General features: G+C 41.6%; 1 protein-coding gene and 1 long non-coding RNA gene across 2 annotated transcripts; both read left to right on the top strand.

Moving 5' to 3' along the window:
* Positions 1–1794: 1794 nt before the first annotated feature.
* LOC103468370 (uncharacterized) lies at positions 1795–10577 on the top strand. The gene is made up of 3 exons (XR_534208.3): positions 1795–2238; positions 2370–2611; positions 6879–10577. It is a non-coding gene; the product is annotated as an uncharacterized LOC103468370 (long non-coding RNA).
* Positions 10578–17258: 6681 nt separating this feature from the next.
* On the top strand, positions 17259–19092 carry junbb (JunB proto-oncogene, AP-1 transcription factor subunit b). Its single transcript, XM_008415421.3, has one exon. It carries the CDS (start codon positions 17604–17606, stop codon positions 18615–18617), a length of 1014 nt encoding a protein of 337 aa, XP_008413643.1. The 5' UTR covers positions 17259–17603; the 3' UTR covers positions 18618–19092.
* Positions 19093–19919: the final 827 nt, after the last annotated feature.

Below are 19919 nucleotides of genomic sequence, written 5' to 3' on the forward strand. Positions count from 1 at the left end.
TCACATTTATATTTCAAGCTTACAAAGTTAGGCGTAGTGATTAATCATGATAAATCACAGAGCTACAGTGTGTTTGATCTGATTAAAACATTTAATCGATTGACAGCCCCATTTATAACTCAACACAAAGGAGTGATTATCAAATGACACTGCTCTACAAATACATCTTATGACACGGAGAAAGCCATAAGTAGTCCCGTTTCCAGATTAGTTGAAGGCAGGCATTGGAGCGGATCAAAGCTAAGCATTTTTCTGCCTTACTGCAAAACACTATGAAAACAATCCTACAACCATCCTGAAAACACTATCCCTATGATGAAACATGGCGGTGGGAGCATCATGGAACGAGCTAAAGATTAGGATGTTTTACTTGGTTAATTTACTCAGGTGTGGCATGAAAGCTTATTAAATTTTCAGGTGAGTTTTGGAAGAAAAGAGAGTAAAGGAGGGAAAATTATTCTGACCTTGTTATTTTTCCATTTTCTTGTCACACTTCAGAACATCACCTGATCAGGCTTTGCGGACTCTTTGTTCTTTTCTAAGCAATACAAGCACAAACAGTTTTTATCAGGGTCATTAGCTTCCATGGAAATATTTAATGTTTTGAGTGATTTCACTAGGGTGGCTAATGATGCTGACCTTACATTCCTGTGGCTGAAACAATCCCCAGTAGAAGGACATAATGATCCATAACAGGTATTTTTCAGGGGATTCAGGTTTGTTTAGGTCAGAGTCTCCAAAGACAAAACGACTTCCTGGGAATCTATCTCTGTTGGGTATTCAGGAACTTCCTGTTTCCTGTTTGTTTTGCCAGTCGCTCACCTTCCTGTCTGACCAGAGAGCCGATCCCAAGAAGAAATGATCAACCGTCTGACATTTTGATATTTGTTAATACAACTTGTACAACCTCTCTTGGGTTGTGATCTGAGTTCCGACTCATTCATAAGTAATTACACTTATTCATTAAAGAAATCATTAAAGAAAAATAGTAGACATAAAAAATGATTATAGTCTGATTGCTCTAGTTCCAAAAAAATGTTTTCTACTAATTATTGAGAAGTTTAGAAAAGATTTCTAACATACCTTATTTTGCTAAAACGTAAGAACAGGTTATTTTTTTAAAACATTGACACTCCTTTTTAAATAGTTTTACTATGTTTTGAGAGGTGCCTTGCTCATTTCCTATGAGAAGCAAACATCATAATTGAATAAAATGTTTAAAACAGTCGACGTTCACATAATTTTGAACTTAAGAAAACCTGCTAGACATGTCCAATATTGCATATTTTGATATCAATCCGATGCACGGATTGTATCACTGATACCGATACTTTTTATTCAAGTCTGAATGTGAAACTGATGCTATTAGGTATTTTTGTGATTTATAGTTTGTATTATTTAGAATTTGGACAAATTTTATCTACAAAACACTTTAATAGCACATTGAAATATATAGGGTTACTTATCTTGCAGAGACTAAACTGACAAACGCTATTTATAAAAGTGCAAAACTGGTAGCAAAATACCCCCAAAATACATTCAGTTGTTTTTACATTGAAAGGTTGTTCTAAAGTAATGAGTCTTGACTGCCTTTGTCGGTCGGTCACATTAAATCCTAATGAAATTCAGTGAAATCTGCGGTTGTGAGGCAACAAGGTTGCAAAGCACCATAAATATCCCATTGCGCTTTCGCCTGGCTTAAACACTGGGATTAGCTGATCCTTGTTTTTCTAGCCTATTTTTGTCTTTTCTAATATTCAAAGAGTGAATTCCTTATCACTTTCTCAACTCCAGAAATCTCAGGTAGCTTGCTGCTCGGGATACAAGTAAACAACTGCAGTCAAGGAAACAATTACACCATAATTTGTGACCCTACATGACTCCTAATTTACCCCAGACGGAGTCTATTTTTGGTGCAGGGCTTCCTAAAAGCAGCAGCAGCAGCACAGTGTAAACTGCATTAAACGCGAGGTAATTAGTGTGCAGAGAGTAGACCGCAAACTGCTAATTGCGCTGCTCGTGCTCGCCTCCACCTATCGCAACCTCCAGACTGCTCCCAATAATATCCACCTCCACACACAGCGTGGGGCCCGTGTCCGAACACGGAGCTCCAAAACAGTAATTGTCAGCCGGGAAGAGAGGGAAGAGACACAAAAACAAGTCTGATAGTTAGCATAGCAGCCCAAACGGTTCGGACTGTTCACGAGGCGCTGCACCAGCCGAAGCACATTTACATACGTGAGTAAGCGCGTGACTTGACTGAGCGAGAGCGTGTACGTGGGTGAAGTACGTGGGAGCTTGTAGAGGAGTTTGTGAAGCTTCTGTCTGTTTCTACTTCTTTTTATTTTTTTTTTAATTTTTTTTTACAGGCGCTGATTCACTGCAGGGCAGCCTTGTCCAGGCTTGATTAGGACGTGCCGGGTCCCGCGCGTTAGGAATGGAGGCTCAGTTACGGGATCACGCAGAGGCTCCCTGCGGCTTAGCAGGAGTTGCCGACGCAGACAAAGTCAGAGAATCTGCGGTCTCTGAGGTCGACAGTAAAAGCTGCATGTGAGAGTTTGCCCCCAGAAACTGCTGGTGCTGCAGCTTTTCTCTGAAACGTCACCCATCTGTGAGGATTTTTTTAAATATATAAATAAATATATATATTTAAATCTCAGCAAAGTGAGACACAAACTCAAACATTTAACATGTTTTCTAATGGATTAGGCTACGTTTCAGGTTGCATGAGGATTTCAAGTGTGCCTGGGTTTCACTTCCAATAATCATGTCCACACCACACAGGCGTTACCATACCAGCATATATAAACAATATATTAAATATTTCAGTATCACGATATTTTGTGATACTTATTGCAAAAACAATAACTATAATAATTAGAAGTCGGTAACCGATCGATCGGTCACCGATCATAATCGGGCCGATTTTTGTGAAAAAGTGCATGATCGGTGATCGGCGATCATTGGCTCTTGTTGCCGATACCGATCACCTGCATCTCATTTCGCAGCCTGCCTGTGCAGCTGGTCTCCTCTTTCCTTCACTCTGTGCAAACGCGGAGCAACAAATCCTAAGCAATGTTGAACTATAACGCACTGAGTGAATGGGGATGTTTGCGTGTTGCGGCGGAAAATTGAAGCACGTCAAAATGCATCAACACAACAAACCTAATACGACATAAAAACAATGCCATACTTGACGGAGTTTGGCTACATCGAGGCTCACTGCAGTAAAAAAGACATACGGAGGATCGGATAGCAGGTAAAGCAGCGCACAGCTACAAACTCTCACCCGGATTAGCATGACGGTCAGAAAGCTAAACAAATAACCGCAAAATTATTTAAGTCTTTGAGCTGCGATGTAAGACGATGGTTCTGTTCTCGCTGTTGAACCGCTGCTACGCGCTACAGGTAGTAATATTTCACAGACGGAGCGCCGCTTCTGCTCCACCTGGTACTGACTCTCACACTGAACCTCTGTTTAAAGCTGCAGCATCTAACTTAAAAAAAATACATTTTACATACGTATTAAAACTTTCGCTGTCCTAACATGAGACAGATAATCTCTAAAAAAATAATTGATCTCCTCCCTGTTCTGCATAATTACTCCGCTCAGTCAGAAACAGCCACTCAGAGCTAGCAGTAATCAGCTAGCCGCCATGCTATCAGGAAGTTTTCATTCAGTAACTCAGGATTGTTTATTGTAATGGAACCTGCATTTGCCTTTGAATGCTAAGTTTTATACTTGAATTTTTTTGGCAATGTTGAGAGATTTTATTTAGGCTCTTTTTATTATTTAGCCTCTTCAGAGCCTTCATATGTTATCAGTCTGTTAAAGATAGTATTATTGATAGCAGTACAATTTGCACAATGCTGTTTTGTTTAGTTTTCTTCTTGGAAAAAGTTATTAAAAACAAGTTTTTGTCTAAATTAAGGTGAATTCATGGTTCCTTTTCCACATAAAGTAACCGGTAGTGTTTATGATGAAAAAATAAAAAAATAATAATTATGTGATCGGTATCGGTGATCGGCCCTCATGGGTGATTGGTATCAGTATCGGCAGGAAAAAACCTGATCGGCACATCTCTAATAATAATTTGAATGTGATGTACGGCTATGACTGTATGTCAATGTTTAAATAGTAGAAGCGCCACAAACTCAAACTGTAACGATTGACGGTTAGAGTTTAACCGTAGATAAAATGTGATAACAAAAATTTCCAGTCACATTGATAGTCTCTATGTCTAAGTGTGGAACATTAAAAAAAAATGTAACATCGTGCGTGTCCAAACTCGGAAATGATTAGTAGCCAATAGGATCCAAAACAAAACCAAAGTGCAAAAATGAAACAAAAAAAATAAAAACACCACAAAAAACAAAACTGCACATAAAAGTAGAAATATGTATTTTAAAAAACTTGGGAGAACATGTTCCCAATGTAACCATCACATAAAACGAGAGTACAAGTGTTAGAGCGTCACAGTGCTTATAGCATCAAGTATTAAAAGTCAATTTCACTGGCAAAGAATTCATACTTCTATGAGGTGTTGATCTGAAGACTTCAGTCTCATACAAAATGTCACAATTTTTGAGAAATAACATGGAGCAAGACCGTTTATGGCATTAAAAAACCAGCATTCGAATATTAAATTGAATTCTAAATAAACTGGAAGCCTGCGGAGACATAAAAGCACAGAGATGATGCGGACGTGTCTGTCAAAACAACAGCTGCAGGATTTCCAACTAGCTGAAGGAAAGCAAAAGAGATCTGGCACTGCCACAATCAGATCTTAAACTGATGTTACAGCGACTGATAAAACACTTTAGCCAGGAGACGAAGCTGGAATAAACTTAATCTGACAACAGAATCAATCTGTTTGTCAAAACTAAAGCAGCTGTCAGATGAAATCTGATGACATCACACTGTGCAGGCTGGAGATGGGAAATGAGACACATTCAGTAAATAGCTTCTGATGCTAGTCGTTACACTCTCATTAGCTAATGTCCGCTTCAACTCTAAATGGGAATATTGTTTTACAAAAATATGCTGTAGTAAAGAGGACCTAAATTTTTTTAAAGTTGTTTATTTTTCATAAACGTTTTTCAGTGTAGCATTTTTATGCACTTGGAGTGCTTTGATGAGGCCAGGCTTGTAAAGTAAATGCTTGTATTTCCAGAAGACATGGTGGTTGTAGCATCACGCTTTGGGGATGGATTGGTCATGATGGGAGGTAGTTTCCTGACCCACATGAAGAATGTGGGCCGGGTGGTAAAAGCAACAAGTTTATTTACAATATTCACAGAAATATTTTATTGATGAAGTTCTGTTTAGTTTCCAGCGAGTGGATACCTGAACGTTCGAAGGAGGAGAAGTTATTTGGGGTTTGAGGTTGAATAGTGAAACAGAAACTGATCTCAACAAAGGGAGACCACTAACTGTGGTTTGAGGCACCATGACGCAATTTAAGAAGTAGGTCAGGTTCTGATGTGGAGCCGGGGGAACGTGGATCGGGTTCCAGAGGTGGTTTGAGGTGAGATCAGGCCGGCTGGAGGGAAGTTTGTTTAGTCGAGAGGTTTGTGAAGACGGGTCTAGAGCCGGGAGCCGAAATGGGCTTGAGTCAAGGTATATAAAGAAGAAACTTTCATAAAAATTTCATAAAAAAGTTCTCAATAGGAAACTCAAGAGGACTAGAGTCTACCAGTCGGTAATCATCCAGTGGACAGTGGAGGTCCACAGTTCAAAACTGTTCAGTTTCAACAGGTGTAATCCTGGAAGTAAACCTGTTGCAAAATTAGCCTCCTCATGTCTTCAGCATAATACGACCAATGGCTGCGCTATATATCACAAATATGCAGTATTCATACTGTTTGGATGGCACTATCTGTTGGCTGACAGATTTTATTTGTTACTAATATGCACTTTTCAAGCTAATATAATATCTAGCCAGTTGGACAGAGTCTCACAGCACAACACAAACAATGTAGCCCAGGATGTCAAAGGCCACAGAGCAATGAAAACACTTATGACAAAGAGTAAAGAAAGAAACATATATTTTTTGCGACTGATATTGCTTAATCCGCTTCAGTCGAACTCCAGTTTGTCTAGAAAGCCCAGTTCGTTTGGGGAGGTGTGAACACGTAATCAAACTCTGATGCGGACCAGAAAGGTGAACTCTGGTCGGCCTAAAATCTCAGTTTGGTTGAAGTGAACTCTGGCACAGATTGAATGTGTATGTGAATGCTAAGATCACCAGAGACCACTCCAAAAGCAGTAATCAAAACATAGCGCAGTGCATTCTGGGAAAATGCAGGTAAAACAAAAGCGTGAGATTAGTTTTAGCTGAAGAAACGGCTTGTTCTCTTTTATAAAGACAAAAGTGAAATCTTCCAACCGCTAAAGTCTGATGCTACTCCATTTTTATTTACATTTTGTAAAGAAGCCAAGAAGAAAGATGTGCTCGTGTCTTCTTCTGAGGTTTTTGTGTCTTTCCCTTGAGTGGTCTTTGGTGCAGCGCCACCACAGGCGAGGAAGGGAACAGGCTTTTCAAATAGTTTGGATTGTTTGACCGTGCAGTGTAACAGTGAACCACACCAGCTGAAGATGTAACAAATGTTGCAGCTTTGGTCCCTAATCAAAACCAGTCTACCATCAGTTGTGAAAAAACCGTTAAACTCAGGCCGGCCGTTCTTTAAATAAATAGAAGCTTCATTCTGGACTCATTTATACACAGTCTTGCATCTGACTTTGGCTTTGTGTCTAACAATGCTCCTTGCCCCCACCTTTATCCATACAGAAGGGATTCCCTGGTCTGACTTCAGCGCCGCCATGACAACTTGGTGTCTGGATCCTAAACATTTCCTTTGTTTTTATTTGGTTTCAGACAATAGAGGGACACCAGGAAGCGGAGCAGACACCCAGGATGAGACTCAACACAGACTAGAAACAAACGCTGACAGGCGAATGTGGAAAGCAAACATGATTATTCCCACACAGACTTTATGATAAAAATGACAGCAGCTGTTTTCCAGTATGCTGGCACTTAAATAAAACCAGTAAAAGAGGATTCCTGCTTGGGTTGATGATTTATATACAACAAAATCGAAACAGATTACAAGCTCTTTGGAGGCCGCCCTGGCTGTGCTCCGGGGATGCTTTTTTTTTTATTTTTACTTTTTGTTTTGTTTTGAGAAAAAGCCAAAAATGTTTGGACCATGTGGCAGATGAAGAGGCAAAGGCAAACACGCACTTCTGAGCCGGGCGGCTGCGGCTGTCTGACTGAGCCAAACCGCAGCTGAGGAGACCCACTCGAAGAAACGATCTGATGCAGTTTGGCAAGAAGGCGAGCGCAACGAGTTCAAAATGCGCCGGAGACTTTGTTGGGAGAGCAGGATTTTGAGCAGAGCCACTTCAAGACTCTAAAGAGAAAATGTCAGCGGTCCTAAATCTCCAGAGACACATAGATGCACCCTCAGCCCCACGTTTCTCTTACAGTAAATGTCTTCCTGCGCTACAGGCGCTCTGTCTTTTAACATCATTAAGAACTCATTCTACTGTCATTGCCGCAGTTGAAAACTATCTGCTATAAACTAAAGAAGAAGCAAAATAGGGGGGGCAGAACAATGGAAAAGTATCAAAATGGTGTTGACCTCTGAGCCTCGAATCATTGAACCCTACTTTTGATTGACTAGAAACCGTCCAGATTGCCCCAAAGTCAGGAACATGACTCAGAAGTCCTGCAGGCTGCTTCAGGCTCACCGAACCAATAGTAAGGTGCAGGAGCTGGTCGAGGTCCGTAAGGTTTTAACGTCCCTCAGGTTGGGAGGCTGTGACATTCTGCATATCATTTTCAGTCGACGTTTAGCTATGAGTTTGTGGAGAAACCTCGCTGCTTGCCTGAGATGTCGCCTTGCTAATAGCGCAGGTTTGATTGCCAGGATTCATCCGAGTCTCTGTTGAGACATCTGGCAGACGGAAGAGTTCAAACGTTTCAGCGAGATGTGGCGAACAGGACAGGTTTGGAGCTCTTTCGGAGTTGCGGTGCCTCAGGCCCGGGCGTGGGCGCAGTAATTTTCCCTACAACTATCTCCACGTGTGCCATCGGCTTCATCTTTTTTCATCCTCCTTTGCCTGTGGAGTAATTCTTACAGGCGTCCAGTCACATTTATAGTGCCTCTGCCTTGGTACAGTTTTTGCTTTGTTACCGCACTCAAATGTTCCAGACCTTAAAAGAACAAAGGGCCAGACGAAGATGGTTTTCTTTCAAATAATGACTTCAATTGTGAAGGAATAATAGCTGTCCATGCCCACAGCTAGTCCTGTGTGAAAATAGAATTGCTGTCCTTGTTGTATCTCAATTTTTGGCTCAATTACACGGTCCACACCCAGGCCTGATTACTTACCAAAACTGTAGAATTAAGAAACCACTTAAACAGAACCTCACAGTCCTGACTCCAGGTTCTTTAGAAAATCTTCCTTTTCGCTGAATGTTTTATCAATTAAAGTATGTTCTACCGTTAGAGCTCCATCTATCTCTCCTTAACCTCCTGCAGTGTTAGAGTGACTGCAGATGTTATGATCGGACAGCCGACAAGTGGAGGGGTGTACCATCAGACCGTCAGTTCCTGAAACCACATACACAAAAAACTCAGAAAAGCTCACACGGGAGCAGTGCAATCCCCTCCCCTTGGACCATAAATGAAATAAAAAGTGTGTGGGGCCAAAAGAGCCCAACTCTTCAGACTGCGGGAGGGTTTCAAAGGGCAACTCAAAGCGTGGTTGGTAAGTAATCATCATTGAACCTTAGCTACCTGTTTTAGAAACCTCGTGTTCCAGTTACTGTTTTCATGACAGATGTAGGTTTTATTTATTTCTGCTGTATATCTTATTTTTATTCTTGAAATAGTACTAATGTCATTTTCTAACTTGTGCTTGTTTAATGGCGCTACAGATGGAAATTAACATTTGACTAAATCCAATCTTTTTACAACAACGTTGTACATTCATTTATATGCACTGTCCTGTTCAAATAAAACCACTTAAATAGAATCGGATTGACACCGTGACAAAGGCTAAAATACCTCAAAATGAGGAAAAACGACAGTCACCGACATATATCAGACTGGAAAAGATAATAAAGTCATTTCAAAGACTGTGACTCCAACAAACCACAGTGACAGCCATTATCCACAATTGGAGGAAACGCATAACAGCTGAGAGCCTTCTCAGGAGGCAACAAAATGGCTCCAGGAGCACATGGGTGACTCAACAAGGAGGCCGTAAAGGAAGCCAGAACAACTTCTGAAGCTCTTCTGGCTTCACTTGCCCTAGTTTAAATCAGTGTTCATGATTCAACAATTGGAAAGAGAGACTGGGCAAACATGGCATTGACGGGGAAAGTGACAGGGCAAAACAACACTGATGACCCAAAAGAACACAAAGGCTTTCCGTCTACCAAAAATACATAGACATGGCGAGACACGGTGGTAGTAGAGTGATGGCTTGGAGTACATGGTGGGCTATGATACAAATGCATTTCATATTATACAAAAATAATAATAAAAAAATGTGGAAAAATATTCATGTTTCTCCTTTTTACTTCACAATCATGCACTGCTATGCGTCTATTTCACAAAGTTCCCCAAAAAAACAACATTGAGGTTTGTGGTTGCAACAAGGCAACGCATCGGAGACATCAAAGGGTAAGAACACATCAAGGCACTGTAATGTCAAACTGAGGAAATAAACTCTCCTTCCTTCTACCTACTACTGTTAAACACAACTATGACGCTTGTGCTAAAGCGCCATGCAAACATTGGAGCGCTTCCAAAGATGATACACGTGCATCTTGGTATGTTCTGTTCACAGTCGTTTTTTTAGGAAAGCTCCTCCAACCATGGCCCAAATATTAGCAGCGTCCTCTATGCTCAAACACCAAAAATAAGCTGACGCAGAAGATGAACGAAGATAGCATTTCCTGGAAGGTGCTTGCTCATTCTGAAGAGCGGTTACCAAAAGAGAATTAACAAGAAAATAACTGGAGTGGAAAAAAGTTGAGATTTCATCTGAGTGCAGAGTTTTTACATTAAGAATCCCTCTCTGTCTGTTGGACAGGTTTTCCAAGGCCAGGCTTTCCCAAACATAAAATCAGTGCAGTCAGATGAAAGATTAGGAGCAGTTAAATCCCGGCATGTCGCTAAAAATGAACATCAAAAGCTGAAGTTTTGTCTCAACTCTACATTTTGTGACCAAATGGCAAACATTTGTAGCTAGACGTCAAATATATACAGGTCCTCAAAAACCAGCTTTTATTTTGATATTCCACTTCCCCTTATCAGCAAGCTAATTTGCATATTAGATAACTATTTAGCTACAAACTAAATGTTTAAATAGCAACTTAAATATTTAGTCAGCAAGCTACATATTCAGTTTGGAAATTAAATATCTAGTCTGAAACTAAGTATTTAGTTTGTAAAATAAATGTTGAATTTAGCGCTTAATTAGTTTGTAAACTAAGTGTTTAGATTTAAAGCCAATTATTTAGTTCAGACTGACAGTAAGTATCTAGTTTGCAGACTGAATAGCTTCCTAACTGCATACTTAATTCCTACCTGAATATTTATAAACTAAATATTGAGCTTATAATCTAAATATTTAGTTATCAAATATTTATGAAGTAAATATTTAGTTCTGAACTCTGACATTTATGAATGAATGATTAACATGGTGAAAATATGACTGAAAAATGAACTTCTGCATTTTTTTTCTCTGTTAGACTAAATAAACAAAATATTGCTGTACATTTTTTACTATGTGACTTTATAAATGAGATCCCATATATTCCAAATGATATTGGAACAAGTAATTTGAAAAATGAATAAGTAATTATATTTCCAAACTTCCCTCTTTCCTTCTTTTCAGTCTTTTGTCAACGTTAGGACTGACCTTTGGAGCATTGTAACACTAAAATTAGGAGTGGGGGGTGATATACTGTAAATGTGGAATGTTATGGATATATTACAGTATTATTGTGATAGCAATAAAAATTGTGAAGAAAAAAAAACAATTTATTGCTTCTTTTTTAGGTATTGAATAGCTACATTATGACTGCATGGCACGGCATTCATGGCGCCACAAACACAAATATTGTTCCTGGAAAAACATTCCTATTTAACAAACAGGCCTCTTCAGAACTCCACTTACTGAAAGAAATGTGATTTATAACGCTAAACTTCACACAGTAACTGCATTTAATCTTTTTTTTTTTTTAATTTACTGATACTTTTTGATGCTCTTGTGAAACAGTGGACAAAATTGTAAAAATAACACTTCTGATAATACTGTAAGTTACTTTTAAAAAAATTGATATAGATAAAAATTTATCGAGACGATAAAGTTCTTATCACGATAAGGTTTTTCACGACAAATGATAAACGACACGCTAAATACTCACTGCTAACTGAAATATGCTTTGATCCAAACAGTCATGAGGTTTCAAGTCTTTTGACCGGCTTCCTTGACTCTTAATTTAAAGCCTCCCCACAGCATGACAGTGCCACCACCATGAAAGAGAAGTGAGCTTTTAGTTCATGGGTGATAAGAGCACTTTTCCAGGACACCATTACGTCTTTTTAATGCGCTTAAAACTAGCTCCACTAGTGAGACGCTAAAATGCAGATTAACTCCGGCATTGTGGGCTCGATAGGGCGGAGAGGAGGAAAACATCAACATACCATCATGTGCTGTTGACGAGGGAGATGATGGTGATGATTTCAGGATGATGTATCGTCTATTAATAGACCTTGCAACGAAGTGACCACAGTCACAAAGGAGAACAGCAACGCCACGGATGAGAGGCCCCATTATGTCCAAACCAAGGAGTCAGCCGCTTTGTCAGGAGGGCACGTCGCAAACAAACCGCATCTGATCGAGTCTCTCCCGCGCGCCCACCAGCTCCCGCTGTGCTAACCCCCCCCTACCCCGACCCGGTTCTGCTGAGTGGGCGGAAGATGGAGTTGTGAAGGTCAGGGGGAAAGACTCTGAGGCTTCAGGCTTTGACCTCTGGTTCGCCACACACACACACACACACACACACACACACACACACACACACACACACACACACACGCACACACACACACACACACACACACACACACCAGGCGCGCACGCGCGCACTCCCTACAGTTTCCAAGCTGCTCTGAGTCACAGATGGAGCCGTCGCAGGAAGCAGAAAAGGGCAGTTAGTTGTGGAAAGGCAGACGACAAGTAGGCCGTAAGCCCCCTGCTCTGGCAAAAAGAGAGCCGAGCAGAGGTGGAGAGGAACAATGAGATGCTTCAGAGGAGGAGAAGAGCGAGAGCCTCACAGCAGCTCACTGTAAAAACCTCGTGGTTAAAACAGAGGATCCAAAAGAGGAAATACAGGGGATTCCATCCAGAAGACTGGCATTCTGTAGGTCTATTTTTAGAGTTATAAAAATAATAACCATATATCAGCTGTAAGCTTTTTGGGGCCCTGAGCAGATTTTCATACCAACAGGTCAACATCAGATGCTTCATCACTACTAGGCTGCTCTAAACAACCAACTGCAAAAAAACTGCAACAATAAAAGTTTGGATCTACAGTCATTTATGGATGAAAATTTGATCCATACGATACATTTTTTAATCCATTTGTTTTCTGATAAAAAAAAACAAAAAAAACAGACAATACATTTATTTAAAAATGTTACTTTAAAAAATAAAAAATCAATTATTGTGGCCCTCTGAGTGCTTTCAATTTCATAATTTTGGCCTTCGTGGCAAAAAGGTGTGGACACCCTGATTTAGAGGTATTGTTGTAGAAGAGATGAATGCATTTTCGCACCTCATTTGTCAATTTTCTTGTTTTTAAAAGTATTTGAAAACCAGGTGCGTATATCATTTTTCTCCACTTCACAGTTATGCAACTGATTCCCCTAAAATCCTGATAAAACACACAAATATCTAAAGTAAGATGTAAAAAGGTTCAGGGACGATACATGTATTAGTTAAAGAAAAACACATGTAGGAGAAAATAGATAGCATTTTCCACAGTTGTTTATCTTTCTTATCTTCTCCCTTCATGCAGATGTTCAATCTGTGGTTAAAAAAAATATCCATGAATATACTCCACCCTCGGTTACATATGCGCTTGTTCACACACACACACGCATACACACACTCACACATGGACGTTTCCTAATCTTACGGTAAACAGCTTCCTTCCACCCTGAGGCTGTGCCTTTCACAATCTCACCCAGGGAACCAAAGCAGGTAACACTCAGGTTTTGGCACCGATCCATCTGATCCTGACTGTTAAAACTCGTTTTGCCAAGCAGCTCCTTCCATCCTGAAACCCTCGAAAGACTACCCAGGAAAAAAAAAAAACATTTAAAAGGCAGGACTATGTCCTACAGCAGGTTTTATACCTCCTGTAAAAAAGAAGAAAAAAAAAAGAAAAAGCAGAAGTCAGACAAAGGAATTTCTGAACTGGAGAGGAGAGAACAACTAAATCTAAACAGACTAAACAGAGACATGACTAACCAAGATGTGACTAAGGCGGCGGACAGTTCTAAATAATTTTTTATGCACATAGTATAACTTGATAAGTGATGTGCTGAACTCGTACATCACAAATCTACTCCATTGTATTAATCATTTTAGAAAAGGCTGATTAGTGGAGATAATTCCAGGGGAAAACACAATATCGCATATTAATCAAGCTGCCCTCTCTTCCCTATCTTTGTTTTCACTAGCATTGGGCCGGGGTGGGCACGGTGCCACCTCACGAGTGTTCCCGTAAACACTCCCCCAGCCGGGACCGTGAGCTGTTGTTCAGAGCCAAAATGTCACTGGGACTGTGGCAAACCTCCAACCGCAGCTCAGAGCGAACCCCCGGACCGGAGCCGCGCCGCACAGAGCCGCGCAGAGCATCAGAGCCACGGCAGCTGCAAACAGAATGGAGTTTTTATAGGGGAGGCGGCAGAGAGGAGGCTCAACGCTGCCAGGAACTGTTGTTTTTCTCTGTTTATCTGTACTCCCATGGAAACTGACAAAAAAAGGGGGAAAAAAAGCATGGAATCATAATAGTCCGTCTGAGTGGCGGAGAATTCCCTGAGATAAGGGAGTTAGGAGATACGGGATTTTGGAAATGTCCAGCAAGCGACTGACTTAAGGTACAATTCCCCTTCTGATAACATCTGGTGGCGTAGTCGTTTCTGATTAAACTCAAATCATTAACTATTAACTGCTTACTATGTTACTCCAATCAGGATTACCACTGGTACTTGAATGTCTGGGAATTTGAAAAATTGAGTTAAATTCCCTGGAAGGTTTTTGAAAAAAAAAAAAACATAACAAAAAACAAACAAAAAAAACCACCCTGTCCATTTTCTTTCATTGATTCTGACCCAACAAATTCTACGCCATTCAGGAGGAGCGCGGCAAATGTGGGGGAAGCTGGAAAAGGATACAGGGAGAGGATGTACCATCAAACCGTCAGTTCCCGAAACAACGCAAACATCGTAACCTCGTAAAAGCGCACGGAGGGTCACTGTGATCCTTTTGGACTTCGCACAGAGTGATGGGGTCCAAATGACCCACAAGAGGGTTAATCAAATTTATATTGTACTAAAATTGTTTATTAACAATAACATATTCATAACATATTCACTGGTAGCATTAAGTGAACGTGGCCAGGGATGGTCTTTGAATTTGAGGAAATTTGTCCTGGGAAGTCCTTGAAAAGTCCTTGAATTTAATATTATCCAAAGGTTGGGAACCCTGTCCAATTTGAATTTGAATGTTCAAGTCTGGCCACAAATTCTCAAATGAATTTAATTGTGGGCTTTGATTAGGCCATTATAACACATGAATATGTGTGATGTGCCATGTTCAGTTATCAAATGTTTTCCATAAAGGGTGAAAAGTTCTGTTTTTCTTTCATCTGGCCAGAGCATCACCTTCCACACATCTCCTTTAAAAATACTGAAGCCTTCCCACATCATGATTTAGTCACCTCCGTGTTTCACCATGGCAACAGTGATAAGACATCTTACTTTTCTGCCACAAAATGACATTTTCATTATGGGTGTGCAATATAATATATTTTGGTATCCGATAACCTAGTAAAGACAGGGCCAATATCACAGATACCAATACTGATACCAATACTTGTGCTCAAGTTTAATAAATCATCAAACATCTGTCCTCCAGGTTTTTATGTGGGTCTTCCCTTTGAATTATTTTGTTGAAACTTAGCACAGAATTTGGACAAAGTTTACAGGTATGCACAAAATATTGTATTGTATTATATTAAAACAAAATCTTTGTTTGACGTAGTAAGATTTCAAAATGGAATCAGAGTCTAAAGTATCAAACTTACCACAACAATATCTTTCCAATACTGATTACCAACTTGGTATTGATATTTTGGATCAGTCTTCCCATCTCTAATGTTGATTTCTTTGTGACCAGACGACCTTATTTTAGTTACATACATCTTGGTGTCTCAGTCTGCATTCGGGACTTTTTAAGACTTTCCTTTAATAATGACTTCCTTATTGCCACACCCCCATAAAGCCCAGATTTATGAGGCACATGACCTCTGAGCACATACCTCCACCTGAGCAGTGGATTTCTGCAGCTCCTCCATAGTTACCAGGGTCCTCTTGGCGTTGAACAGTGCTCCACAGGACATACAATGCTAACCCTAACCTAGCTGAACTTTTAACCCTCCACTCAACTTTCTCCCTGACTCGTCTTCTGTGTCCATTATTCTTCATGACGCTGTTTGTTATGTAAAGTTCTCTCAGTTTGACTTAGAAAGAAATTGATCTTGCTGGGTTTTATGTTGGGTTATCAGAATAAAAGGAGGCTAAATGCAAATGCACAACACAGATTTTCTGATTGTAATTCGCAAAAACTTCCCAATCACGCGTGGCTTGGTGTCAGTCATGCTCGTGGACTCGGCCTGTCCTGGCATATGGGATACTGCGGTGGAGGCACTTGATCGTGCCTGCGTGGGCGTTGGAAAAAGTACAAACAAAAGACAAAGGTGCCCTTCTTAAAAGGAGAAGAAAATGAAAAAACCCCAGACAGGTGCACAAGAGAGGAGTCGTGTTTCCTTTCGCTGCGCTCCTACGAGCTCTCAACCTTTACCACCACAGAACAGCAGGTCTTTGTTGTGAGACCGGCGTTAAGGATCAAAGGGGGGAAATTAGATGAACACGAATCTTGGGTTTTTAGATAACTGATGGTGTTTGGCTCGAGTCAGGTGAAATTTCCTGTCTTTCCCGTCCCCTCGTCAAAGTTGCATACCAAGCGGGCGGCTTGCCCAAAGTCAGCAGTACCTCACAAACCTGTCATGAGGTGTCTTGTAACGGATCAGAGATACTCTGTTGGCTCTAACGCCTCGAGTAGAACTTCAGGATCTCTGACCTCTGAGCATATATATATATATATATATATATATATATATATATATATATATATATATATATATATATATATATATATATATATATATATATATATATATATACACACACAACATATTCTGTCTCCTAAATCTACTGACTTTGAAGCCAATTTGCTCCCCTTTCTGGGGGGAAAAGTCCCTAGCTTCCCACCAGCATGGATTGAGTTTACACAGGAGAAGGAATGCTGCTGGAAGGACGCCTGAAGGGGCGTGGCTTTTTGGTAGCCCTTCTGGAGGAACAACTCGTCACCATGCCCATATAAGAGCATACACATATAAGGCTCAACCAACTTCCTCTATACGAGTGCTCGCAATAAACAGCCAAACATCTCAATATTTACAGCATATTTTACATCTAACAGGAAAAAAAAAAGAACAACGGAGGAGCATGTTTTATAATGCCCCGATCGGATATGGATAGAAACAGTGATTTCCTCTGTAGTTTGACAATAAACAAATGAATGAAAGAGCAAAACGAGTGAGAGGAATTTTGATTTGATAACTTCGCAACCTCGGTTATCTAACGGGCATTTCATGTAGATCGTACGGACGCAGGAGGCGGTGTGTGGACGGACTGCGTCGGGTTATTTCTCCGTTGCCATCCCTCCTTGGTGCGCCGCTCTCTTGCCTACAGGCTTGTTTACAGGCGCCTCTTCCCGGCATTGGCGTCACCCGACGACGCAGTGACGTGGCGACGGAGGGAGCAGCCAATGAGAGCGCTCCGTCAAGCATGTGTCTGTGTGTGTGTATATATATAAAGAGCGACTCTGACCGGGACCGAACACACCTCACCACCGGAGCAAGACAGGAGTGAGGAGAACTGGACAGGATTGTGTACACAGCAGAAATTGAGAAAAAGGACAGAAGAAAAAAACCCAAAACACTTTTACCTGCTGACACTGAGCTGAAGAGAGATTTGTTGGACATTCGCTTTCTCTTTTTTATCCTGTTTTCATTTTCGGACAGATTTGGGGACATTTGACAGAAACAACCCGAGCTGCTGATTATTGCTCATTATAACAGAGATTGGTTTATTTTTTTCTAGAAGCAGCCGGTAAGCTTCCACCTTTATTTTTTGTTTTGTTTTTGTTTTTCATCCTTTACGACTTTATGTCAACAAAGATGGAACAGCCTTTTTACCATGACGACTCGTTCCTGTCGGCTTACGGCCACTCAGATGCAGCCATGCACGACTACAAGGTGCTAAAGCAGAATATGAATTTGAACTTGACAGAGCCCTATCGCAACCTGAAGTCTCAGCTGAGGGCCGAGGCGGACCCTTACCAAGGGGGCCAGCCGGACGTCGGGTCCCTGAAGCTCGCCTCCCCGGAGCTGGAGCGGCTCATCATCCAAAACAGCAACGGGGTGATCACTAGTCCCACGCCGGGACAGTATTTCTACAACCGGGGCATCACCGACGAGCAGGAGGGATTCGCGGAGGGCTTCGTGAAGGCGCTGGACGAGCTCCACAAGATGAACCAGATGCCCCCTCCGAACGTCTCCATCGGAGCCGGCGGGGTTACGACGTGTTCGGCGGCGGCCTCTAGCGTCTTCGGCTCCGCGCTGCAGCCCGAGGCTCCCATCTACACGACGCTGAACGCGTACTGTCCGAACGCGAGCACGCTCTCTTCCGCCTCCAGCTACCCCACCGCCACCATCAGCTATCTGCCGCCTCACCAGCAACAGCAGCAGCAGCAGCAGCAACAGAGCCACACACATACGTCGGCGCCCGCGGGACACCTCTTCCAGCACGCGCACCTGGGCTCCGGCATGCACCCGCAGCGGCTGGTCGCCCTCAAAGAGGAGCCCCAGACCGTGCCGGACCTGCTCAGCAGCGACGGCTCGCCGCCGATGTCCCCTATCGACCTGGAGACCCAGGAACGCATCAAGGCGGAACGCAAGCGGCTGCGGAACCGACTCGCCGCCACCAAGTGCAGGCGGCGCAAGCTGGAGCGCATCGCCCGGCTGGAGGAGAAGGTCAAGGTTCTGAAGAGCGACAACGCCGGGCTGTCCAACACGGCGTCGGTGCTGCGGGACCAGGTGGCCCAGCTCAAACAGAAGGTCCTAACGCACGTGAGCAGCGGCTGTCAGCTGATGCTCACCAGCAAACTTGAGGCGTTTTAGGGCCACGAACTCACACATACATACGGACTGCTAAATGACTGAGAAGTAATAAACACTGGAGACACGTTCTGCGACGTGCGGCTCTGGACGGCGCGGCCAGCTGCACGGAGCCGACTGCAGACCGCTCTGACCGGGACTGATTTGAAATGGTACTTTCGGATGCTGGTCACCGCTCATAGGACCATTCAACACTTCAGCATCCAGGCTGAGCAAAACAGCGGGCACTGGCGCACATTAAGTCGGGTTTACTAATGGTAGAAAATGGGAATGACTATTGTACTACTTTGTACTTTGTACTTTTTTTTTTTTTTTTTTTTGCAATGCTGCATTTATTCTTTGTAAGTTATTTTTGTTTGCCCGGTTGATCCAGGCAAACTTTTGTCCAATGTTTACATTGTCTCTTCTTTTTTTTAAAATATTATTTGTGACTTGTATTTAAGTAAATTGTCTTTTGAAATGAAAGAAAACGACTTGAGTGGTCTTTGTTTTATTATAATTTTTTACATATTGCTTAATCAATGGGAAAATGAGAGGGATTTTTTTTTTCTATTGCACTATAACTGCTAACAGTTATTTGTCTATCTCTCCCAGTGTGCACTTATACAACCAGAGTTCTGGTTTCCGTGTTTTTACGTACAGCACGTACAGTGCCTTTCCGAATTACGCACGGGCGTGCCCAAATATGGGCATGTTGGTGTCTATTTCGTCATAAGGGAGGATTTCTGGGAACCCCCGCCCAGGTAACACAAACCGGTTTCACCCGAGTCCCGCCTTGTACTGAATAGATAAGAACTCCAGCAGGGCGGCGGAGTTTCCTCCTTATTGAGCAACAGTTACAGGGAACTGCTGCCACACCAGGGTTGGGCAAAGTGCAGCTTCTTATCAGGTGTTCTGATAAAACAGACTGTTAAAGAGTGTAGAAATAACATTTCAAGACGAAAACAAATCTAAAGTGCTTTAGAATAGGTAAATAAACAATCGATGAGAAGCAAATTTAGAAAATATTATCTAAAAAAAAAAAAAAAAAAACAGTTAATCATTGCAACAAGTATAAATTACAGGTTTGACAGCTACAAGATAAATGACTTTTATAAAGTGTACTTGTTAAACAAAATTAGTGACACAATGAAAGATCATGTGATCTGGATCATGTTGAAAAGGAGAGAAAAGACTCCAAGTGAGAGACGAAAAGTGAACTGGGAAGTTAGCCTTAGAGGTGCTAAATGCTAGACGTTAAAATCATTTAAGTTTATATCAATAATATAAGGTTGTAAACAACGGTCAATAGGCATTTACTACTAT

Source organism: Poecilia reticulata, chromosome 8 (assembly GCF_904066995.2).
Source record: "Poecilia reticulata chromosome 8, P_reticulata-male-v2, whole genome shotgun sequence".
Lineage (NCBI taxonomy): Eukaryota > Metazoa > Chordata > Actinopteri > Cyprinodontiformes > Poeciliidae > Poecilia > Poecilia reticulata.

Bases quoted from the DNA above. Each gene is read 5' to 3' on its own strand.
- junbb (XM_008415421.3), top strand. From the start codon at position 17,604: ATGTCAACAAAGATGGAACAGCCTTTTTACCATGACGACTCGTTCCTG.